Source organism: Podarcis filfolensis (genome assembly GCF_964270895.1).
Source record: "Podarcis filfolensis genome assembly, chromosome: 13".
Classification (NCBI taxonomy): domain Eukaryota; kingdom Metazoa; phylum Chordata; class Lepidosauria; order Squamata; family Lacertidae; genus Podarcis; species Podarcis filfolensis.
The window spans coordinates 13,818,417-13,843,996 of NC_139615.1; the positions used below are offsets into that span (position 1 = coordinate 13,818,417).

The following is a 25,580-nucleotide window of genomic DNA, read 5'->3' on the forward strand; positions in this document are numbered from 1 at the left end:
TCCCCTCCATACAAACAAAGGCTAACCGCCACTCGAGCCCAAAGGGCTTGCCACCAACACCCTCACACCTGCAACCAGTCCCTGGTGCACTCTGAAGTGTCATTCAACAGGCTATCATTGCCGACATCATGAAGGTGTACCCCGTCACTGCGAGACAAGGCTTCCTTGTCAAAGGGGAAGACAGGTGATTGCTTTCTTTCTGGCTCTATTAATGGCCAGAAAGGAAAGCTTAGACAAGGCACCCACAAACTCAGCCCTCCAGGTCTTCAGGGACTAAAATTCCCATCATCCCAGACCACTAGTCCTGTTAGCTAGGGATGATGGGAGTTGTAGTCCCAAAACCTCTGGAGTTTGGGGATGCCTGGATTAGACCATTGTTGAAGCTTTGTTAAAGCTGCCAACCGGGAAAGGTGAGCAGACTTATTATAAGGGGAATACTTTTTTTTAAAGAGGGGTGAAAATACAGCATTAAACCACTAGATGAGGGAGCTGTTGTGTGTCCGAATTGAAACATTCAAAAATGACTCCGATTTAAGTCTCATTAAATGCTACTAGGCAAGGGGAAATTAGTAAACTGTATGTTTCAAAGTTCCGTTTATTGAAAAGGCTATGTGAAAAAATTGATGATTGAAGGAAAATTTAAATTTAATAAAAGTTTGCATGCCTACACGTTAGAGTGAATATGCCTTCCCCCCCACAATCACCAGCCCCCAAAGATTTAACTTCCATGGACACTGAGGTGGGAGCACCCAATCCTGAATATGGCAACTTCAGAAAACACCCGCCCCCAAAGGCATTAATTGACCCCCACAAAATCTCCAACAGATACATTTTTTTTTCTAAAATGCAAATGAAATACTAAGCACAGGAATTTGCATATCTGTCCCTTGTAAATGTAGGTAAATGTACCGTATTTTTCGCACCATAGGAGGCACTTTTTCCCCTCCAAAAATGAAGGGGAAATGTGTGTGCGTCCTATGGTGCGAATGCAGGCTTTCGCTGAAGCCTGGAGAGCGAGAGGCATCGGTGCACACCGACCCCTCTCGCTCTCCAGGCTTTAGGAAGCTATCCGCAAGCCTTGCAAGCCCGGCGGGAGTTCCCGCGGGCTCACAAGGCTTGCGGGCAGCAGCCTGCAGCCCCGGCAAGTGTCCGCAAGCCTTGCGTGCCGGCGGGAGGTCCCGACGGGCGCGCGAGGCTTGGGGCGGCAGCCTGTCACTCGAAGCACGGGGAGCCCCCCAGGGCTTTCCATGCTTCGGGCGACAGGCTGCAAGCCTTGCGCGCCCGGCGGGAGGTCCCGACGGGCGCGCGAGGCTTGGGGCGGCAGCCTGTCGCCCGAAGCACGGGGAGGCCTCCGGAGGGCTCTCCGTGCTTGGGGCGACAGGCTGCAAGCCTTGCGCGCCCGGCGGGAGGTCCCGACGGGCGCGCGAGGCTTGGGGCGGCAGCCTGTCGCCCGAACCACGGGGAGGCCTCCGGAGGGCTCTCCGTGCTTGGGGCGACAGGCTGCAAGCCTTGCGCGCCCGGCGGGAGGTCCCGACGGGCGCGCGAGGCTTGGGGCGGCAGCCTGTCCCCCGAAGCACGGGGAGGCCTCCGGAGGGCTCTCCGTGCTTGGGGCGACAGGCTGCAAGCCTTGCGCGCCCGGCGGGAGGTCCCGACGGGCGCGCGAGGCTTGGGGCGGCAGCCTGTCACCTGAAGCACGGGGAGCCCCCCAGGGCTCTCCGTGCTTCGGGCGAGTGTCTGCAAGCCTTGCGCGCCCGGCGGGAGGTCCCGACGGGCGCGCGAGGCTTGGGGCAGCAGCCTGTCACCCGAAGCACGGGGAGCCCCCCAGGGCTCTCCGTGCTTGGGGCGACAGGCTGCAAGCCTTGCGCGCCCGGCGGGAGGTCCCAACGGGCGCGCGAGGCTTGGGGCGGCAGCCTGTCGCCCGAAGCACGGGGAGGCCTCCGGAGGGCTCTCCGTGCTTGGGGCGGCAGCCTGTCACCCGAAGCACGGGGAGCCCCCCAGGGCTCTCCGTGCTTCGGGCGAGTGTCTGCAAGCCTTGCGCACCCGGCGGGAGCTCCCGCCGGGCGCGGAAGACTTGGGGCGGCAGCCTGCACCCCGAAGCATGTGGAGCCCCCTGGAGGGCGCCCCGTGCTTCGGGCAGGTGTGCGCAAGGCTTGGGGCGGCAGCCGCGGCTGGGGGGGGAATAAATTTTTTTTATTCATTTTCCCCCCCAAAAAAACGAGGTGCGTCCTATGGGCCGGTGCGCCCTATAGAACGAAAAATACGGTACATTTTCTCTGTCTCTGGCCAGAGGAGGATAGAACCAAGAGACCCTCCTTTTCGTCATCCTACATCAAATCTGCTATATCTGTCTCCCCTCTCTATGGTTTAGGCTCATAGGTGGAGCTCAGATTCATTCATTCAGTCCCTTGCTCAGATCTCGCTTCAGCGAGAAACTTACACGGTTTATACAAATATCCTATCTCTTGGCCTCATCTCTCTGACCCTCAACAAAGGTCTAAGCTTCTTGTCTTATGTAGCATAATGCCAGAGTCATGGTGGGTAGTTAATACAGTAGCCAACATCCGTAAGGTGGATGATGTTAATTATTTCACCGCCTGCAGTTGAAATTTGTCCCGTTGTCAAAAGCATAATAATAGCCAATATTCTACCCACTTGTGAAGGGTGTGCACAAATGGAGTGGTCATGCTCTATAAAATACATTGTGTGGATACTGTCCTCCGTAGACTGTTGTTGCACGACATTCACCACATTGTCGTTTATCAAGTACCGACTGGCAAGTGTCAATATTCACACGGATATGTGATCCTGACTAGACAACATCCACCACCACATTTGCACGTGAGAATTCGAAAGGATATACAGTGGTACCTCGGGTTAAGAACTTAATTCGTTCCAGAGGTCCGTTCTTAACCTGAAACTGTTCTTAACATGAGGGACCACTTTAGCTAATGGGGCTTTCCGCTGCCGCTGCACCGCCACCACACGATTTCTGTTCTCATCCTGAAGCAAAGTTCTTAACCCGAGGTACTATTTCTGGGTTAGTGGAGCCTGTAACCTGAGGCGTCTGTAACCCGAGGTACATTGCAACCTTCTTTTGCTAATGCAAGTACGTGAAGTTTTCAGGAAGGATAAAGCATTAGGAGAGATTTGTGAGGGTTCCAGTTCCATTTTGGCCCACAGAGTTGAAGATGAGTTAATCATGTGCGTCAACTGTTTTAATTGGAAAGCCTTGTAGTACAACTTCTGATTTGGGTGGTGGATACAGCTTTTACCCCTAGAAATAATATCTTAATACAATAATAATGCATAGGAATACAGTATAAAAAACACAAAACAGATACTGAAAATAAGAACCAAAAATAAATGAACAATCAATAATCCCCCATCCCATGAGTTGGGCCTGGAAATCAGTGCAGTTGGGCTTGGTGTAATATGACCGAAGAATCTTTCCCTGATCACCGAGTTCTGCACTAACTGAAGTTCCTCAATTGTCTTCAGAGCTCTGAGTAGAACACCTTACAGTAATCTAACCTAGAGGTTCCCAGAGCATAGACAATAGTAGTTAGGCTGTGTCCAGATAGGCGTAGAGCTAGGCCATCAGCTGAAGTCGATGGAAGGTCCTCTGTGCAACTGATGCCACCTTAGCCTCAAGCGACAACAAAGCATCCAGACGTACCCCTAAGTAGAAGATATCTGCCTCTTGGGTCTTCCAGTGAGACTTTAATAACAAGGGGAAACATTCATGCTATAAGCACTGTATCCACTGTAGAGAATCAGGATTAGCCCTGATCAATATGGGTGGGTGAACACTTTCCCATGCATTGCATGATGTAATATGCCTGTCTGGAGTGAGTAAAAATATTCATGTGAGAATATAGACATCAGCTGTACCATCAACCTGTTGGGTACAGAATGCGTCCTACCAGAACATTCAAGATCAATTAAATTAGACCTACATGTTTTTCTACTAATGATGCTTCATTTCAATCTCCTACTGGGGGAAAAATAGGCTTCCAGCCTTTGTCCCAGGACATCCAGTAACAATTTTCCACGTAACATCATCCACCATAGCAGAATTCTCTATATATAAGGTGTCTCTTCCTGAAGGATGCTCAGAGGCGCATACAAGCAAAAGAAGATATTTTGATCCACCCTTTGGGAGACCAATTTCTATTACACTAGGTAAGAAAAAGACCTCAACATGCTCATCTACGAAGCTTTGTTCATTGTTTTGTTCAGGAGTGGGAAAGGTGGCCTAGAAGGCACACTGCAGGCGAGTTTTAAATCAGCCAGCTTTTGAATAGCTAAACTTTGTCTGTCATTTCTTTTCTTCCATACTTGATTTCAATTTCCCCCCGTCTTTGATAGAATAAACCTTTTCCATGTTTAACAACACTTTTCTCCTTGTATTCCTCCCCCCCCCCCCGGAATTTTATTTCTCTATGCATATATTCGTTTTTGTGAATAAATATTTAACCTCTGTGTGACTCCTTCTCCTAAGTATTAATCATGGCAGCCATATTCTTTTCCTGCACTTCACTGGCAGCCAATCATCTTTGAGCACAAGCTCTCTGACAATAGATGTGGTGGCTGAGATGTGGATTGGCTGCATCAATTCAGAGTACAGAAGGCTGATGGGATGACTGCATGTAACAGCCATGCTGAAATTCAGGTTACAATGCTTTCTCCGGAATTTAAATATTGCTATGTGCAGGAATTGCTTAATTTTTGGAGAAAGATTAAGTCATGTAAGTACCACCACCCCTGTACAAGGAAGCCCAGTATGCTTATATACAAATGTACATTTTGAGAAGGTATGAACAGCAGAAAGTAGGAAGTAAAGCTCTATGTACAGGGAAATGAAGCTTCATTGGGAAAAGCTACATTCCTAGATTTAGGATAATTTTACAGTCATGAAAGGTGCCCATTTCAAAGGTGTTTACACATTTTTTATCTAGAAATCTAGAAAGTAGATGCCAAGTCATCATTGGGATGTCTCAAAGAGAAAGCAGGGTCTGACTTGAATAAATTTTATGAATTTCTTAGATCGTCTGTTTGACTTTAAGGATGGGCACAGAGGTCTGTCTTTTTCTTCTTCACTCACCCCTTTGTCCTTTTGTAGCATTACAATCTTCAGCCTGCGAGTAGGGACTACCTTTTTTTCAGTTGGTTGTACTTATTCTGCCCTGGGAGTCAAACACTGTTCCTTCTTTCTGGCAATAAAAATACATTGGCAATAAAATCAATAAATTGCTATTATTTCATGACAACCTGAATTAGCTACCTCAGGAGACCACCACACTCTAAGGATAAGAGTTGGGCGCTTTGGGAAGTAATGTCTTGAATCTCATTATGCTAATTTGGGGAACTCACTCCTGTTTATTTCTGCTGTTGTGACATGAAGAATAATGATGTCATTCATTGTCTTTGCAGAGGCTATTTTTTCTGTGATTTTTGAGGTGCTTATTAGTCTCTGAAACTTAGTTTTATTCATTTCTTCAATCTGCCTGTTAACTAAACTATAGTTTCATGGTTTGTAATGGGGTGGAGGAAGAGAGATAGGAGTGGGGAAGGGCCACAACTCAATGCTAGACAATAAAGGCGTACCTTGGATCCGAACGCCTTGTGAGTCAAACACTTTGCCAACTGAATGCTGTAAACCTGGGAGTGTTTCAGTTGTCGAACGTTCTTTGGAACCAAAACGTCTGATGTTTCCTGCTTGGCAGGGGGTTGGACTCGATGGCCCTTGTGGTCTATTCCAACTCTATGATTCTATGATGCAACTTCACACCTTCTGATTGACTGCAGGAGCTTCCTGCAACCAATCAGAAGCTGTGCCTTGGATTCTGAACATTTTGGAAGTCAAACCGAGTTCCAGAACGGATTTTGTTTGACTTCTGAGGTACCACAGTACTGAAGTAGGTGGGGCAGTGTCTGACGGCAGTATTAGACAGCCTCATAACTACCTAATGAGGGAATTAGGATTACAATTTGAGCAAGGCTGTCATAGCCCTTTTCAGATTTTCCCTTGATATTTCCTAGGAAGTGGGTTATATAATAAATCTGATGGAAAAAGGGAAAGCATGAAAATGCCCTGTTGAACTTTACACTGTTTCCTGTTTTTTTCTGCACAGAAGAACCACCAAGAGCCACGGCGAGCCATGGCTGCCAAGGGGCCCTGTCCTTTATGGCTGCTCTTGGTTTTGCTCTCCTGGATGGTGCTGGGGACTGAAGCCTCCCGGGATTTCCAATCCTTCAAACACGAGTATGTCGATTACCCGAAGACTGTAGTCAAAGATTACTGCAACTATTTAAGAAGCAAAAGAGGCCTGAAATACGGAGAATCACACACTTTCATTCATGTCTCAGACCAGGATCTTAAAAATATCTGCACTGTTGAGGGCATACTTGAAACTGGTCCCATGCCGAGCGCATCTCCTGTTCCAATCACCATATGTTTTAAAAAAGATTTCATCTACCACGCTTATAACTTTATTAGGAGAATTTCCCTTTTATGTGAGAATGGATACCCAATTGAATTAAGATTTTGAATGCCATTGTTGCACAAGCAGACTTCTGCTCAGGCAACAAACCTCCGCTACCATCCTCTCCAACACTCAGCAGCCCCCTACACTTTCCCCCTCCTGGACTCCATCCCTCTCAAGAAACCTCTCAAGGTAGTCCCCCAATCTTGCCGGGCAGGTCTGGGCAAAGGGAAGAGGATTGCAAGAAGGCGGAGTTGAAGAAGTCCTTTTACTTAAGCAAATATCTGTTTTACCTGCCCACAAATTGCCATTGGATTGCCACCAGGATTTCTTCTTTCTTGAGGGTGAAAAGGCCACTCTGATCACTTTGGGCCTCCACTTTGTCCCACCGCTCATCTTCAACCTCACGTTGCATGATATAAGTGAGATCTCATTCCTTTTCTCATGATTCTTGCTGCTGTGGGATCAAGCAGTTATTTGTGGTATCCCTGGTTGCTTATTTAAACCCGGCCTCTTTTCTCACTGACCAAAATAATGTTTCCAAATGCCTTCTGTAGTAAAGGTCCCAGCCACTCGCCCCTCCCTCACCTGCTCCTGCCCTCCAGCTGAGTCAGGTTTCTGGAGGCTGGCCGGGGACCCCTTTACTTTTTTTACAGATACAAAACGCAACAGGATTAGGTAGGCTGCCACCACTCCCTCGTCTTCCGGGGTGCCTAGAGCCACAGTCCGAGGAAGAGTACTATGCTCTTATGTTACCGGCTGCCCCACTCTACAGGTTGCATCCACAACTTGCAGACAGAAATTATTTAGGTATAGCGTAACCAAAAAGTCAGGCGTTGGATTTAGCTTTTCCCTCAGAAAGGCAAATTAGGACAGAAAAGAGTTTCTTTTCTAAAATTTATTTAAAAAACATAAAGTTAACATGCTTACAGAAGCAGGAACATCTCTTGTGGATTACATGCAGATAAAAATAAGAACATTGCTTAGTATAGCTGACTAAATACACACTTCTACTCACTAAGGCAAAGATAGGATAGTTCAAAGTCCTTCAGTTGATCCACATTCAGAAGTCTTAGAAAATCTTCATCACAAAGAGACAAAAGACGGCTGCCAGGTCGAACGTTAGCAGCCGGGCGGATTTAAGAGCACTTTCCCCAGCCATTCCTAAGATATTTATTCACAAATTGCACGTGGAACCAGAACCCCAGGTCCAATCACAATCCTAGGTTACATTCAAATTCTCCAATGACCAGCTTGTGGGCTAATAATTTTAACCTGTGACAGCTGGGCCAATTAAGGCTCCAGAACCTAGATCAAAGGTTTTTCCTCCCTTCCGTGGAGCTTATGCAGATGCACATTCTCAGGCAATTAAACGATAGATAACAACAATGAGTGAATGTGCATAACTTCAACCCCAGGTGTCAAACACTTAAATCAGCCAGAGAGTTCCTTCCTGCGATATCTCTTTCACACCCTTGGAGCCTGCTGGTCTGCGGGTTAAAGCAACAGGACCTAGTTCCCATAATTCTTGTGGCTTGCTGGTTTCCCACAAGGCCTTGCTCTTTACATGACCAAAGAACAACTTCTTGAAATGTATTAACTTTACTACACCTTCCAAGTACCAGAATTTTAGATTTCAAGTTGTATTGGCTAACGTTAACTAAAAAAATAACAACCCAGATTTGAGCACCAGCAGAAGTATCAGGTCCTCCTGCTCCCTACTTGATGAAAGGTGTCTCCCTGGAAGACAAAACACTAACTTTTTAAAGAGATGTCTGTTCAGATTTTGAAAGCTGTACTATGTGGATTATAGACATGGCCTCCTCTCTTGATGCTTTGACCCTGTGGTTCAGCTCCAAAGCCCAATGTGGATCTGTATGAACATTTCATCCCCATTAATGTAGGGAGGTACACCTGACATCCTTGCCCCAGATCTTTTCAGCTGGGTCCCAATCCTACCATTAGGAACTATGCAAAGGTGTTTTTAAGTGTGTGTGTTTGAAACACTCCTAGTAGGAAATGTCCAGGGCAACCCTGAGGTAGGGAAGATGTCATAGGGATGCCACAAGACTGGCCAATGGAAATCTAGACCTTGCTTCTGTGTGAACAAGCCTTACAAAACTACAGAAAGAAGGCAGGGATTGAACCTAGTGTGGCTTCATTTGATGGGGCGTTGGTGGCTATGCCCCATGCAAATGATGAATGAGGAGGATGTGCCATCCAGTGTAAGCTGGAGATAATGGTGGGACATTCAAGTGGGGCTCAGAAGTATTCACAGCTAGCTTATCTGAATCACAAGAGACAGAGCCAGGAAAACAGAAAGGTATTAATTCACAACTGGGAAACATGGCCGCTGCAAGATGGGCTTTGCAGAAATGGCTTGTACCAGGGTGGACCTGTTACAAAAAAGGAGCAATGCAGCAGCGAGCTCCAGGTGGCTGGAAAGCCAAACAAGATGTTGACGTATGGGACTGTACCGTGGGAACAAAGGAACAGTCTATTCACACCACTGAGCACCGGATGTTAGCTCAGAGTGTCATCTGACCTGCACTGGAAGTACATGGGAGGAGTTATTCTCTCTCTGCTGTTGGTGTTAAGAGAGTGCAGACACGTTTTCTCTGTACTGCTGGAAGGACAGAAAAAAAGGCATGTAAATACATTTCTGTCTGTCTCTTCCCTCCCTGGGGATGGCAGGGGAGGAGTGGTGTGTTCTTCTCACGTTAGAGGAGGATCGCCGATTGAGATCTCGCCTGATCTTGCCGGGAGTCGCAGACGGGGAGGTCAAGAAGGAACTCAAGCCGGGTGCCTGGAGAGTGGCAAATTCCTCTGACTAAGGCTTGATTCCGACAGGACCTTGATGCCTGGTAACTCCCTTCCAGCCTGTGGCCAATGGGAAGAAGATGAGATATGGACCAGAAGGCAGCCTACCTGTTACCGGAATGCTTTCCCTATGCCAGAATCAACCTCTATAATGATTGGCATCAATTAAAAATAAAATAAATGTGGCTATGTTTTACCCACTATGGGTAACAAATAGTAAATACATTAATATAGCAGACCGTAACAACATTTGCTTTAATAGCATGTCGGCAACAATCTATGAATGAAAATATTACTGGCTGCCAGCTATAAACTAGGTTTTTCTGTGGTCTTACCTAAGTTCTACAGGTTACCTCGTTTTTAATTATGTATGGGCTGTAGCTAAATGAAAACATTATTTCTGAATTATGATTGCTGAATCATAAATGTAGAGAAGAAAACTTGATATAAAGAAACTGTAGTCTCCCCTACTCCCACACTGTCTTTTGCACCAAATGAAGTGTTAACTCAAGTTCAAACCTTAATGACCTTGCAGCTGGTTCTGTTCCGCAGTTTGTGATCTCATCCCTTCCAGCACATGCCTGTTCTTTAGTCCAAATTAAGCTCTAATTAACAGGAGAACACCTGCTTCTTAATGGCGGCGTTGGAGGGGTTTTGGCAGGTGAAGTGCTTTTGCACAATCTGTGAATGAAAATATTGCTTGGTTTCCCCAGCAGAACATGAGGTTTTCTGCTGTCGTACCTAAGTTCTACAAGTGGCTTTATTTTTAATTAAGTATGGGCTAAACAAAAGCATTAATTCTGAAAATTAAAGCCGGTAACCTCAGACATTTTGGCATCCAATGTGGATGTAGCAAGATAAACGTTGGTGTTCGTTCAGGTCTTCAAGCTAGTTTCGTGAGTCATGTGACTGTTCTGGGAAACCACTGACAGGAATTAGCTGCCAGTACAAAATGCAAATACATTGGTACCTCACACTTGGGACTCACACTTCCAAGTCAGCTTGGAAGTCTGTTGGAAAACAAGAGAGAGAGAAATCTTCAAATGGCATCAATATAACATCAACCCCAAGGTCAGATGTGTCTCTGTGGGAGATATTTCCCTGACTGGTTGGCAGGGAGGCACGGGGCATTCTTGTCATGACAGCATAAGTCTTTCAGGTCTCTGGCAGCCTCCCCCTACCCCCCACCCCCGGCTGGCTATGCCTGGGTTAATGTACCCAGCTGACTCTGTGGCTGGATCTAGACCCATTGAAGAAGCGTTTCAGTTTAAAGCATTGTAAATTTAAACTGCAAAAACAGGTAGAGAAAAACAATGTTATATCGCACATACAACGCATATCAATCACTTTTTCTTTCATATTCATTTTCTTTTCTTTTCCGATTTCACTTATGTCTTTTACACCTTTCAGTGGCTGGCATAGGCAATGCTGTGAGCACGATCCACCTACTTATATGATTCCTTTCAGAACACACAAAACTCATACAATACGGTGACTTTTTAAATTTCAGCAGCCGTTTTAAATGACACCCCCTCCCAAAGTTTATTTTCAACTTGATTTGATTTTGTATGTTGTATTGCTGCTGCACACAGCTAGGAAACCATGCTTTTAAGCAAATTAAGGTAAAGGTAAAGGTACCCCTGCCCGTACGGGCCAGTCGTGTCCGACTCTAGGGTTGTGCGCCCATCTCACTTAAGAGGCCGGGGGCCAGCGCTGTCCGGAGACACTTCCGGGTCACGTGGCCAGCGTGACGAAGCTGCTCTGGCGAGCCAGCACCAGCGCAGCACACGGAAACGCCATTTACCTTCCCGCTAGAAAGCGGTACCTATTTATCTACTTGCACTTAGGGGTGCTTTCAAACTGCTAGGTGGGCAGGAGCTGGGACCAAAAGACGGGAGCTCACCCCGCCGCGGATTCGAACCGCCAACCATGCAATCGGCAAGCCCTAGGTGCTGAGGTTTTACCCACAGCGCCACCCGCGTCCCTAAGCAAATTATACCTTATTAAAACAGCATGAACCAATACATTTGTTAATTTTTTTCTATCAGGCGTTCATCTGACTCAGTCAAGAGGCTAAGAAACATACATTGGACAAGCAGATCAATCTCTGTTCCTCATTTGAAGATGTACCTTTTTTCTCAAGCTGTCCCTGAGACCCTGTGGTAGCATCCTCAATACCTGTCCCAGGTGGGACATAACTGGCCAAGACTAAGATATGAAGCAAAGGCACCATTGGGTGATCTTTATTAATTCCTGCAGCAACTTCCAGACTCTCCCTATCCAAACCTCTGCACCAGGCTTCCTCAAACTCGGCCCTCCAGATGTTTTGAGACTACAATTCCCATCATCCCTGACCACTGGTCCTGCTAGCTAGGGACCATGGGAGTTGTAGGCCAAAAACTTCTGGAGGGGGCGAGGTTAGGAAGCCTGCACTGCACAATTCTTTTATGCTTTTTGGGGGGTGTATTCCATCCATGTACACAAGTTTGTTTATCACGTCTTAATATTTATAAATTTACCATTGCTATTTGTCAAGCAAGCTGATGGTTAGTTGCTGTGGTTAGGCTCCTGTGGATTTGTCAAGCAAGCCAACGATTTACTTTTTGTGGCTCAGATTCTGTAACATCTGATTTGCTCACCAGAAACCGCCTAATACTTACTTCTGCTTCTTGCTGGGTAGCTGTCCACGTGTCTTGTACTTTTGCTATAGTTTTAACCAGTGCTTTTTTTCTTTAAAAAAAAATGTTTAGGGGTACTCTCATTTTCCTACTCATATTGAAATACTGCCCCTCAATGAGGCCAAACTTCAATTCACAAAAAGTTTAGGGGTATGCATACCCCCGCGTATCCCCAGAAAAGAAGCAATGTTTTAACTCAGTTAAATTTCCACTATGCACAAGCAGCTATAACCAATATGGCTCCTGTCACAATCCTAAACTGTGGTATTTTGTAATGCTGTATTATAATCGTTCCCATTCTTTGATGTTGTTTTTAGTGGTTTATAGTCACAATTGTACGGTACATTTCACAATCATATGGTTGGTACAAGTTCTCTAGTATCTGGATGTAATAATACTCACCTATTTCTTTCTATCGATGTAGAGGGAGCAAGAAATAAAAATTAAGAATTAATTAGACTGGTTTGAATGGATTTTGAAAGATCCATCACTTCCCATGTCAAACTTTTTTGCTGCCATTTAGTGAGAGCTGTTTCAATTCTCTTTCCTCACTTTTCTACTTGAATTCTATTAAACAGAAGAAAGAAATTCAAAGTCTTGGAGGCCTGGGCAATTATTCTACAGGATGGAGTGATTTTTTCTTTCTATAGGGAAGGGACAGAATAAAATACTGAAAATGGAAAAATAGGTTTATTTATCACGGAGGGGAAAAGAAAACTGGCGTTTCACAGGCCTTGTTATATAAATGCTAGGAATCTGTTTTTTGTTGTTTAAGGAGAAAAAGAATGAAAACTGGTAATCTGGGGATTACTGCTAACTTGAAGCACAGAACTTTCCTTCCTCCCCACTTGGAAAGTATTTTTGAGGAAAAATTGTATTAATAAATTTGAAAAATGCTACTATTTTAGATATATCTGAAGAGGTGGATTCTAAGCAGTGAACTCTTATCCTAATATCCAGATGTTTTCTAACTGTGGTCCATTGGTGTGTCTGTGAATTCCACTGAATTATATACAATCCAAATTGTAATGCAATAAAATACAATATAAGAAACAAAACAAGCACTGAAATACAATTAAAAACAACAGAGCACTTGTTGCCATGTGTTACAAATACTACAACAGACAGGAAAAAAATTATTAAGTGGTCTGACAATATCCTCAGCAATTTTCAAGTAGCCATGGGAGAAATTTAAGAATGACCGCTATATTAAATTTGTGAACATATCAGGTGCGGCATGACCCCTTTGGCTTTTGCTGCTATAGAATATCCTGCAGGAAAGAGAAGGCAGGACATAGTTACACATAAATAGAGGCGATATGAAAGTGAGAAGAGGCAAAGGGGGGATTAAATGAGCAAAATTCAAAATAATAAGCTCCTTTTGTTTTATTTCAAGGCAGGGTGATAGAGCTATGTTTGGTTTTTTAAAATAATAATTCCAGTTGCGTAGCTTCCAGACTAAGCTGGACTTTAGGTTCCCTGGGATCAGAAAGTGAAGGCAACACTGGTCAGCTAACTTCCCATGTTTCCATGGCAGAAATTTCCAGCCTTGCTTAGCTGGCTTTGCATTTTCCTTTCTAGCGCAGTTTACAACACTAGCAAGGAAGAATTGATATTTTGACATCATGGTGATGTCAGGTGATGGACACTTGTTAAAATGGCATACCAAGGGTGGGGGAAACCAAGAACCTGCCCCCACCAGCTGAACCCAGCTCCCCATCCTTGGCCTACGCCAGAGGTCGACAACCTAAGGCCCATGGGCCAGAGGAGGCCCATGAGGGTCGCTTAACCGGCCCATGAGCTGCCCCCGAACCCAGCCACCTGCTTGGCGAGTCCCCACGTGCTGCGTTAAACCAGCGCATTGCAGGGACTCTCTTCCGCAGCTCCAGAAATCGCTCCTACGCATGCCCAGATGCCAAAATCCTTCTGCGCAGGTGTGATTTTTGGCATCTGGGCATGCGCAGAAGAGATTTCTGGCATTGTGCTGCTCCTGCCCGTCCCACGGGGATCTCTGCAGGAGTGATGCAGCCCATGCCTGGTAAGCCTTGCTGACCCCTGGCCTATGCTATCAGTGAAGTCTTCCACAGATTAATAGAAAAGGTCTGGGCCTCATTTCTGCCTCAAATTCAGAGGACTGGTGTAATGTTTTCTAGGGGTTGCTCGTGCGCAAGCAGGCAACTATCTCCCTGGCTGGGTGCAAACACCTGGCTGGGCTGCCAAAGTAAACCTTATCTGTCCGGACCACCACTCACCCGTGGCTGACTCAGTCGCTGGCAGAATCCGTGAGTGGGTGTTTCTTAAACTTCTTCCAGCAAAGAAGCTCTTTGACGCCCTCTCTCTCTGCGTGGGAGCCTTCTGCGCAGAGAGGGCGTGGGCAACGGAGGACCCCTACTCTCCCCGCTGGTCCCAGGCAAGGAGTCATGGGACCACCTCGCCACTTCAGCCTCCTGCTCCCCCCCCCTCCACTGGTGCTACACTGATTTCCTTCCCCAGAAGATGGGCTGCTTCTCTCGATCCCTGGACGCTCTCTATGATCCCTCTGGCTTTTGCTCTCTCCCTCCGGCACTGATGGCAGTTCCCTGACAACTGGCATCCCCATTTCCTGAAGGTTGCCATTGAGCTATCCTTGCTTGGCAGCAAGTTCATCTTTCAGTTGGTTGCCTTGTGGGCAATCAGTTGCATTTTCAGGTTTTTGTGTTGTTGTTGTTTTTGAAGTATTAATTGAGTTGTATCTTATGACTGCCCTTTTTGAGTGTGGATTTCTCGACAGTGACTAAAAAGGGGTTCCTAGTGATTACAGTTGCAACGCTGGCCCTTTCCCAGAAACATTGTGAAGGCTTTTCGTCAGCTTTGGCTTTCGAAAATACATTTCAGCATATCTGAGCTGCTTTGCAAAATTGCATTTAATTCTCCATTCATGACTGGCATGATCTGATACTGAGGAAGAGGAAGTTGACAGCTAGGGGCATGCTCTGGGCTGGCTGGAGGAAGTGGCTAGGATCACGCTGTTATTGTTGGGGGCATTATTCCATTCATCCTAAAGGACCAATCCAATTGGTGTTCTGAGGGTCACTAAAGGATTCCTACTGAACCTTGGCTGAGGTCCAATAGAAGACTGCCTTGCAACCTGGCCGTGTGCTATTGGCCAGAAGCTGTGGCCGCTAGAGGATAAAAGGTTGGACAAAGCATTGACAGGGTATCATCTGGAGCTGAGCAAAACAGAAGAGAGGCTAAGAGAGAAGACAGGAGGCTAAAGAGAAGAAATAGTAAGTTATTGGGTCTGGTGGTTGATGCCTAAGAGCGTAACAGTTATTGAAAGGTCAGAGTAATGGTGGATTTATGACCATGTCATTACCGAGGAGGCAGGTTTAGTCGTTGTTTGAAGACTATCCCTGCCTCCGGGTCTGGTCTTGTCCGCAAGGATACTGGATTCAGCAAGGGAGACCCACATGACTTTAAGGTGCTGCTGTGCAATGCCAGGTCAATGATTCACAAGACGGCTGTCATCCACGACTTGATTGTGGATGGAGGACTTGACCTGGCATGTGTAACAGAGACTTGGTTGGATGAAGCAGATGGGCCTGTTCTTGCCGCTGCTTGTCCACCAGGTTTCTCTTACACACAGCAACCCAGGTCATATGGGTGGGGAGGCGAGGTTGCAGTGAGTTTTAGGAAGTCATTAGTTTGTAGCAGGTGTCCTATTGGGAAGACCCAGTTCTCTGAGTGCATGTTCTGGAGATTGGGCAGTAAGGGCAGTACAGGATTCCTTTTGGTGTACCGACCTCTCTGCTGCACCAAGGATTCCCTGCCCAAGCTGCTTCAGGTCGTGGCAGATGTTCTCCTGGAGACACCTAGTTTGGTTGTCCATGGGCATTTTAACATCCAGGGTGACACGACCTTACAAGGGGCGCTTGGGACTTTGTGGAAAGCATGGCCTCCATGGGGCTTTCCCTATGGCCCAACTCATAGTTGCAGTACTTGGCTGCCCCCCACCCTCTCATGGGCCTGGATGGGAGTAATAATCTACACTAAGGAAATTCAAAGCACATTACATTCCACACAAAGGAATCTTAGAAAAAGGGAAATGTCAGAGAACATTACGTGCCTGGGAAACATAAGCAGAATATAAAGCAAGCAGTTATTATTAGGGGAATATATATTTTTAAGAGGGGTGAACATACAACGTTAAACCACAAGATGAGGGAGCTGTTGTGTGCACAAATTGCAACATGCAAAAGTGACTCCAATTTAGCTCTTACTAAATCCTACTAGAAAAGGGGGGGGAGCTTAAGATGCATTTATGTAAAAGGCTATGCAAAAAGATTATAGCAACAATTGTTTAAATCTACTGATGCTGCAACACCAACCCAGCTACTTAAAGCTCATGGTGTTCCCAGGTGTACAGCACTTTAACCTAAAGGTTAAGAAATAAATCTTATACCCCGCTGTCTTGTTGAGCTACTGGTGGCGCTTGACGAAGACTTTCAGAAGGATTTTAAGGGAGTTTATACAAAAGGGAGATGGATGGATGGATCCATGGATGGATGGATCCATCGTTCTCCTCCTTCAGTCAGTCCTCTCATCAATCCTGTGAGGCAGGCTAGGATAAGAGACTGAGACTGACCCAGGGTTTCCCAATGAGCTTCACGGCTGAGTGGGGATTTGAACCCTGGTCTCTCAGTGCTAGTCTGGAGCTCAGATTCATACCAGTGAGTCCCTTGCTCACATCTCACTTCAGCCAGAAACTTAACTGAGCTTGTACAAATATCCTATCTTCTTTGCCTCCTTCTCCCTGACCCTCAACAATGGTCCAAGCTTCTTCTTTTATATTGTTTTGTTTTTATTGGGTTTTACAAACCAGAATGATGTTATACAAATAAGTATACCAAGTTTTCTCATGTCATTTGTATATCACAAAAATAGCATAATAATTGTTGAAAAATATCTACAACATGTGTTTCATTATTAGTGGTGAATGCATAAATTCTTGGTTTATGAATTGGTTTAAACAATTAGGAAGAAGAAGAGGGAGAGGGGAAGACTGGGAGTGGCGAGTGGGTAGGGTGGGTGGTTATGCATCATTATTCTACTTAGAGTGGTTTTAAAAAATATTTAAATTGTGTCTTAAACTTCTGCTATAAGATGCATAAGCTGCAATGTGACTGGTTTGTATCAATATTCACATGGTTATGTGATCATGACTAGATAACATCCACCACAACATTTGCAGATAAGAATTTGCAAGGATATACAGTACAGCATTCATTTGAACTCCAAGCTGTTTCACAAAGCACCCTCTGGTGGCAAACAGAAAGAGAGCATTTACACACCCACTTTACTTTCCCCCCAGGTATCTCTTTCAGGCAGCGGTCGCCCACGATGATGCCTTTCAAGGGATCTGGCCTTGTGCTCCTCACCTTTCTGGTGTCTGTTCTGGCACTGGGAGCCTATTGTGAAACCCCCTATGAGAAGTTCCTAAGGCAGCACTACGATAATCCCAAGAGCAACGTCGGAAAGCAGTATTGTGACGTCATGATGAAAAGACGCGGGCTGGACAAACCAGCATGCAAGGAAGTGAACACCTTCATCCACGGCACCAAGAATAACATCAAATCTGTGTGCACTGATACTGGAGGGAAGGATTATGGAAACGGGCTGAGGATCGCTCTCCGCCCCTTCACTGTCACCACCTGCAAGCACAAAGGCGGCTCAACTCGCCCACCTTGCAAGTACTCTGATAACAAGTCATCCAGATACATTGTCATTGCCTGTAATCAGAATAATGAGCCTGTGCACTTTGACGAAAGCATCATTGTCACAGTGTAAGATTTCCAACGCCCAGATCCCAAATATTCAGCTTTTTAACAATTATGCCATCCCTTGCAACTCCACTGAAAACCCCCCTTTGCTGCCATTCTGTCCAGCTCTGCTTTACTGCAATTAAAAAACAAAGAAAACACCCTTAAACCATAGTGGCAAAGAAACCTGCTTTGATTCTGTTAAACCAGCAATGTCTGTCACTATTAAACTGAGGAGAAAGTTGCATAGCATTTGATGTGTGTTTAATTTCATTTCTTTTTCTTTTTCTTATTGCATCCAAGGGAGGGAATGTGGAATGCAGTACTGCACTGTCTGAGATTTTCTTTCGTGTTTCTGCCCACATGGGTGGTAGGCTGCAACCAAATCAAATCAAATCTTTATTACGGTCATAGACCAGCATAAGGAGGGAAGGGTACAATCATTTAAAGTCTAAAAACGTTTTGGTTTGGTTTTTTTTAAAAAAGCAGTTAAAACAGAAAGTATATATATATATATATAAGTCTATCAGAATCCAAAAGAAACTAAGAGTCTAAAAGAGGAGTTAGGAACATTAGACAAGAATGAAAGAGCATAAAAGGTTAGTATATATAAGACTATAGCTGTCAGTCTACAGAGCACTCTAATATGAGTGCTCATTATATCTAGTTTGTGTCACAGGTCATCATCCGATGAATTTTGAGCGCTGCTGTGCAGAATCTGGAACGTATGTTGTAGCAGGATTGGTATCTGAAAGCAGCAGGGAGGTATAGAATTGTCCTGTGCACCCTGGGTACTTATGCAGTAGTGGTAAGATGAGGGTAGTACAAATGTCTCTATAATAAAGACATTGGAGAAGCACATGCTCTGTTTCCATTTATCCAGAGTCACATGCGCATTGTCTCTCCAGGTAAGCAATCTTCCTGTATCGGCCTTCAAGGACAGCTGAAGGGTGGGCATGACATTGAGCCAAGGTAAAGGCCCTCCAGCACTTAGGGACTTCGAGTTTAGCTAGACATACCATAGGGGAGGCAGAGTACCTGGACGATTCATTGGCAGTAAAAGTTGAGGCCCTGGCTAGATCCAATTGGTGCCTGCAACACATTTTATGAGAGCACGCAGGCCACAACCATTTCCTGTCAGGAATTATGGTGTGGTGGCATACAGTTATTCCAAGTGAATCATTGTTGGGGGGGACATAGTGTCTGCTGGGAGATGGATAGGAGGTTTTTTGATGCTCATGACTGAAGCAAAACCATGTTTCAGCAAGAAAGGTATAGCAGTCAAATATTAGGGTGGGGAACTGTCACCACTGCCTTTCTCCTTTTTTCCATTTCCCCATGCCCAAATGTCTAGATTTTCTCCTTCCATTTGACCGCCACCCATATGGTATTCACAATATAGAGCGCATATGGTTCAGCATTAATGTCTGGCAGCTTGGAATGCTTCCCCCAACACTTTCGCAACTCTGGTTCCCCACTCAGTTCTGTCCCAGTGTGCAGAGTTCATGTTTATAGACACAGCCAGTTGTCATCATGTACCACAGCCCCAGGGCTGCTTCTGAGCACATTCTACAGGCTGCCTAATAAACAGTCATCTTGCCGTTTGTGGCTCTGTGGGTGCTTTGAGGCTGGGAGTAAATATAATGGACAATGTAAACTCCCTTCTTTGGAAGACAAATGTTCCCCTTGAAAGTGTCTGGGGATATTCAGACCCACATGGGAATCTAGCTTCCAAGTCAGCTTGGAAATCTGTTGGAAACCGAGAGAAAGATAAATCTTCAGGTGATATTGTTAGCAATAGAGCATCAACCCAAAGGTCAGGTGTGTCTCTGCAGGAGGTATCCCCCTGACCATTTTTTGAGACAGTGTTTTTGAAGTGGAAGAAGCGGGGAAGAGGAGATACTGAACCTTTACCCACCAGCTATTTTGCCTTCCTGGACCCCCTTCTAACAAGCCATTTCATTTCATTTATTGAATTTATATGCTGCCCTATGCCCAGAGGTCTCAGGGTGGTTCACAAAAAGGATTGCAGTATATAAAATCAAAACAATAATGCCCCCACCCCAAAAGAGCCACATTTTAAAGGGTATAGGGTGTTGATCAGGTCAGCCAAGGTAAAGGTAAAGGTAAAGGACCCCTGACAGTTAAGTCCAGTCATGAATGACTCTGGAATTGCGGTGCTCATCTTCCTGGACAAGGGAGCCGCCGGCTGTCCGCAGACAGTTTTTTTGGGTCATGTGGCCAGTACTTATTTATCTACCTATTTATCTACTTATTTATCTACTTGCACTTTTTGGCGTGCTTTTGAACTGCTAGGTTGGCAGGAGCTGGGACCGAGAAACGGGAGCTCACCCCATTGCGGGAATTCGAACCGCCGACCTTCCGATCGGCAAGCCCAAGAGGCTCAGTGGTTTAGACCACAGTGCCACCTGCATCCCTCAGGTCAGCCAAAGGCCTGGTTAAAAAGGAATGTTTTTGTCTGGCGCCTAAAGGTGTATAATGAAGGCGCGAGGAGAACCTGCCTGGGGAGAGTGTTCCACAGATGGAGAGCCACTGCAGAGAAGGCCCGTTCTCATGTTGCCACTCTCCTGACCTCTTGAGGAGAAGGCACACGAAGGAGGGGCTCAGGAGGTGATCTCAGGGTCCAGGTGGGTTGATATGGAAAGAGGAGGTCCTTCGGGTATTGCCTCATGGAGCACACACACACCATTATAGAGGAATGAAAAATGTGTATGTGAAAAACTTCAACTTTTACAGCAAGTTAATAAATTACTAAAGCTATAAGTAAGTTAATAATTCACAGCAGCATATGAAAGTTACAGAGAAGGTTTGTTTTGAACAAAGAAAGGTCTCTCTCTCTCTCTCTCTCTCTCTCTCTCTCTCTTTCCTTCCCCAGAGAGTTGAAGATAATTTGCAAGGAGGACCAGTGACAGTGCACCATTGAGCAGAGTTCATTAGTGCACACAGTGCCAGATTTACGTATAAGCTAAACAAGCTATAGCTTAGGGCCCCACTCTTTTGGGGCCCCAAAAAAAATTAAAGGGAAAAAACTGGATGTACATTTCCAAAATATAAGATAAAACCAAATAAAATAAAACCTACATACAGCAAGAGTGTTTTATGTTGTGTAGGCTCCTATTTGTTGTGTGCAAATGGCTTAAGATACCTACTAGGTCCATAAATTACCATATAGCATATATTCAACACAAAAAAACAGAAACAATTTGTTGTTGACAAAGGACAACTGGACCTATAAGGGGCCTAATTACCTTCAGTAGCTTAGGGCCTCATCAAACCTAAATCCGGCCCTGAGTGCACATGCTCATGTTGATGTCACTGGTCACCCTTGCACATTCTTAACTTAAGATAACTTAAGTGCCCAACTAGATCAGGCCAAAGGAACAACGGAAGGTGTTTTATACTGAGTCAGGTCACTGGCCCACCTAGCTCAGTCTACACTGACTGGCAGTGGCTCTGCCTTGCAAACAGAAAATCCTATGTTCAGTCCCTAAAATCTCAAGGTAGGACGGAGAATGTCCTGTGCCTGAAATCCTGGAGAACCGATGGCCTCACTCAGTATAAGGCAGAGAATGCAAGACTATCAATAGCACAGGCCCATGCCACAAGATTCAGGTTTCAGCGAGGGAAGATGGACAAGATCTGTGACATTTCCCTTTCAGAGGGAGAGAAGGCTGATCTGAACTGCTCTTCTTTAGCTCCAAAGTGCAGCCGTCTTCTTCAGTCTAATTTTCTCAGCAGCAGTTATTTACTCCTCCCTGGGTCCTCCTAACTTGGTTGACGTGTAACAGAAGAAAGTGGCTAGTGATGTTTTCCTTTCCAAATATTATCAGTTCCAGATGCTCTGCATCTTTTCTTTCCTTAGAAACATGAAACAAAAGTCTCTCCCCCCTCCTGCCGCCCTTGATCAGCAGGGTGCGGTTTTTAGCCTTGTCCTGGCTTTGTCAACACTGAGGCCCTGACACATTTTGGCAGCACAGCACCTTTTCAAGGGCGAGATGATGATGTTGATTTTTTTTAAAAAAAAATTGAACCAGATCCATTTGTTAATAAGCAACGAGTGGTCTAGAACCAGCCAATTTGCCTCAAACAGCTTTGCAATGGAGCCTCCCACTTTTCCACACAGTCCAGAGGATTGCAAAATATGCCATTAAAAAAAAAAAAAAGGTTTTCTGGGAACTTGATCTGTTTCGCCATCTCGGTAAAACAAGATCTCGAGAAGGGAAAAACACAGCTCAGAAGGGGACCATTTTGCTCTGCAAGGCAGGTAGGATCTGCTGAAAAAAGTGAGGGGATTAGGGCCCAAGCATTCAAATGAGTTGCTATAATTAAATGTTCTGGAGTGTGTGGGGTGTTAGGGGAGGGGGTAGTATCTGTGGTGAGGGACGTGTCATGCTCCTTCTTCTCCCCCTGCCTTCGGTCCCCACCCTGCACTCAGCTCTCACCTGTGGCTCCCAGAAGCTGTCAGCATGTGACAGCAGCCACACCCCAGAACAGTTTTGACTGGCAAGCTAAACCAGGTGAGGTCAGCCGATGGGCCTCAAACCCTCAGTGAGTTAGGGACTTCTGCTGCATGTGAACAGTGCCAGATTTACATATACGCTAAACAATCTATAGCTTACAGCCCCACTCTCTTAGGGGCCCCCAAAAAAATTAAAGGAAAAAAACAACTGGATGTACATTTCCAAAATATAAGATAAAAAACAAATAAAATAAAACCTACATACAGCAACAGTGTTTTGTGTTGCGTAGGCTCCTATGATGTAAGAAATGGGCCCCGCCTGCTAGCCTGCTCCCTAAAATATCACTGGTTTGCTCCTTTCCATATACAGGGTGCCTACATTCTGCATGAGGGACGCGGGTGGTGCTGTGGTCTAAACCACTGAGCCTCTTGGGCCAATCAGAAGTATAAAAAATAATCATTATTTTCCATCTTACTGTAGGTTTTGTTTCATTTAAAAAAATAAAATTTTATTTTATGGTTTATTGTTGTTTATATTTTGAATGACATGTATATGGGGACATTTAGGGAGGTGAGGGCTGTCTGTGCACTGAGCATGAGTTCCCATTTGCTCTGCTGCACCAGCCTCCACTGGTGTTTATCACTGATCGATTGATCTCTCAATCTATGCTATGGCCCCTGCTTCTCTACCTGGAGCTATGACAGGAGATGAAGAAAAACCCCAACTATCTAAACTATGTGTACAACACAGATGAAAAAGCTTGTGACCTCATAAACAGCTTTCTAGATTGTACTCATTTGTTATACTGGCAGAAGACTAAAGCAGAAGACTAAAGAATCAACTCCCCCTCCCTGCTTTTTAAGATGTTCTACACTGCCCTTTTTGCAATTGGCTTCGGTGAGCTGAGCCATCCTTTCTGTGACACTTCCTCCTTCCTGCAAAGAACTTGCAGCTCCTTCTATTCCCAGATATCGGTGGCCCTTACATGCTGCTGAAGTGATCTTTCGCTTTCTTTGTAGAAGCCACATTTTGTTAACATTCCATGAGCACCTCTTTCCCACTCAGAGGTTAGAACACTCAGGAACGACATCACAGAAGGCCAGCCAATGCCTGCGGAGGATCTGTGTTGATATTCAACCTAGCCAATCAAAGCAGTGGCCGCTCTTCAGCTTTTACTGTACAGTGGTACCTCGGGTTAAGAACTTAATTCGTTCCGGAGGTCTGTTTTTAACCTAAAACTGTTCTTAACCTAAGGTACCACTTTAGCTAATGGGGCCTCCCGCTGCCGCCGTGCCACTGCTGCACAATTTCTGTTCTCATCCTGAAGCAAAGTTCTTAACCTGAGGTATTATTTCTGGGTTAGCGGAGTCTGTAACCTGAAGTGCCTGTAACCTGAAGTACCACTGTATATAGTTACATAAAATCATTTAGTTTTGTGTGCAAATTGCCTTACAATTTTTTAAAAGAAATAAATAATAATTCCCTTCTCCATTCCTAAGTGCAGCGGACACCATGGCTCAGATGACTGCCTGCTGGCTGCTGCTATTCCTGATGGTCCTGCCGGCACTTACCCAGAGGGAATCCCGTTACGAGAAATTCCGCCGGCAGCACATCGACTTCCCAAAGACCGGAAGCGACTTGGATGCCCGGCGCTATTGCAACCTCATGATGCAGAGAAGGGGGATGACCGACGGTGTTTGCAAACCTTCCAACACCTTCATCCATGGGGACCCCATGGCCGTGGATGCCACCTGCAGTGATGGGGGGACCTACGCCAGCGAGAATTACTATGACAGCAACACACCCTTTGACCTCACAGCTTGCCGCATTCTTGGGGGAGGCTCCCAGAGACCCCCCTGTAACTACAGAGGCAGGTCCACCTCCCAGCGCATTCGGGTGGGCTGCACTAACGGGGTGCCGGTTCACTTCAAAATGCCTCTTTAGATGTCTCTGTTTACTTGTGTTGAATCACAATGCTTTAAATACCTTTTTAGAATCGGGTAGAATTTTTAAAAAATCTGTTTCTGTTTGTGTATCTCAACTGCAATTTGCCTTTCCAAATGCTGCCGTTTGCTTTCTCTGAGGCGCAGTCCCTCCAGTCTTTCCCTCCTGCTTTTGTATTTTAATAAAATGCATGCCATCTAGTGGTCATAAAGCAATATGAATGCATTTTCCTATCCTTGCTTTTTAACACCCGCTAAAGATTAAGGCTAAGAACTGGAACCTGTGACTGAATGGTCTTCTCTTGCAGTTTCATGCAATAAAATATTCCTTTACATATGTAGAACTGTGTTGTTATTTGCAATAAAAGGCAGCAGTGAAGTTTCAGCCAGCTAAATATGCCCTACTCCAGGACACTCCATTCCACCCCTCTTTGAACTTTTTAAAGGTCCTCAAAACTTAAGGTCTCCCCACTTGGGTACCTTAGTAAACTTTGGGGTTTCCCAGGACCTCTCCTTTTGTGTGTGGATAGTGTTTGTTTGACTATGGAGTTTAAATGTGTTTGCTATATATACCAGTAGCCTCATAAAGGGCATTGCTCAGGAATACAAACAAACAAATCCAGTCTTGAAAAGCTTCAGTCTACCATTTTGTTGCATGATGATGTAGTATGAGTGTATCCAAACAAAGAGCAGAATTTCTCCGGCATCTCTTCCAGGGACGTCAGGTGTTGATTCTGGTTCCTGGGGAGTAGTCAATTTGGAGAACAAGTTATAGCTCATTGTTAAGAGCACAATAATGTCCCCAGTTCAGTCCCTGGCATCTACAGATTTTGCTTTGTTTTTAAAGTTATCAGGTAGTTTGAATGGCCTCTGCCTAAGACCTTAAGGAAGTCAGAGAATGCAATATTGAACTAAGTAGGTGACCTGCTAGAAGGCAACATGTTCCATTCTAACAGGCTCAAAAGCAGCAACTTAGAATTCAGTATTGAAAGTTGTTAAAACAAATTATAGTAACATGAATAGGATGAGCCATGAATGCACAGGAACCTATGAAAACATGGGTTCTGGTGGCTGATTTTTTGTGATGTTATCTAGTCTGCACCACACAAATTTTCTTTAAGCAGTTTCTTACCAGTATCAAAATGGGACACGGGTGGCGCTGTGGGTTAAACCACAGAGCCTAGGACTTGCCGATCAGAAGGTCGGCCGTTAGAATCTCCGCAACGGAGTGAGCTCCCGTTGCTCGGTCCCTGCTCCTGCCAACCTAGCAGTTCAAAAGCACATCAAAGTGCATGTAGATAAACAGGTACTGCTCCAGTGGGAAGGTAAACGGTGTTTCCGTGTGCTGCTCTGGTTCGCCAGAAGCGGCTTAGTC

General features: G+C 45.4%; 2 protein-coding genes and 1 long non-coding RNA gene across 4 annotated transcripts; 2 read left to right on the forward strand and 1 right to left on the reverse strand.

Moving 5' to 3' along the window:
• Positions 1-4,850: 4,850 nt before the first annotated feature.
• LOC310748481 lies at positions 4,851-5,670 on the reverse strand. Its single transcript, XR_014541342.1, has 2 exons — positions 5,608-5,670; positions 4,851-5,213 (listed from the first exon to the last, which is right to left on the reverse strand). It is a non-coding gene; the product is annotated as an uncharacterized lncRNA (long non-coding RNA).
• Positions 5,671-15,032: 9,362 nt separating this feature from the next.
• Positions 15,033-18,605, forward strand: LOC310748456 (angiogenin-2-like). 2 transcript variants are annotated; one of them, XM_083584275.1, is made up of 2 exons: positions 15,033-15,249; positions 17,334-18,605. In XM_083584275.1, the coding sequence occupies exon 2, from the start codon at positions 17,363-17,365 to the stop codon at positions 17,807-17,809; it is 447 nt and encodes a 148-aa protein (XP_083440401.1). In that variant the 5' UTR covers positions 15,033-15,249; positions 17,334-17,362; the 3' UTR covers positions 17,810-18,605. The 2 variants fall into 2 exon arrangements, with proteins under 2 accessions (XP_083440401.1, XP_083440400.1); XM_083584274.1 differs by lacking the exon at positions 15,033-15,249 and adding an exon at positions 16,162-16,220.
• Positions 18,606-18,670: 65 nt separating this feature from the next.
• Positions 18,671-24,549, forward strand: LOC310747345 (ribonuclease-like; the record flags this gene model as incomplete). The annotated part of the gene is made up of 3 exons (XM_083581711.1): positions 18,671-18,689; positions 21,854-22,066; positions 23,767-24,549. The coding sequence occupies 3 exons, from the start codon at positions 18,671-18,673 to the stop codon at positions 24,204-24,206; spliced, it is 672 nt and encodes a 223-aa protein (XP_083437837.1). The 3' UTR covers positions 24,207-24,549.
• Positions 24,550-25,580: the final 1,031 nt, after the last annotated feature.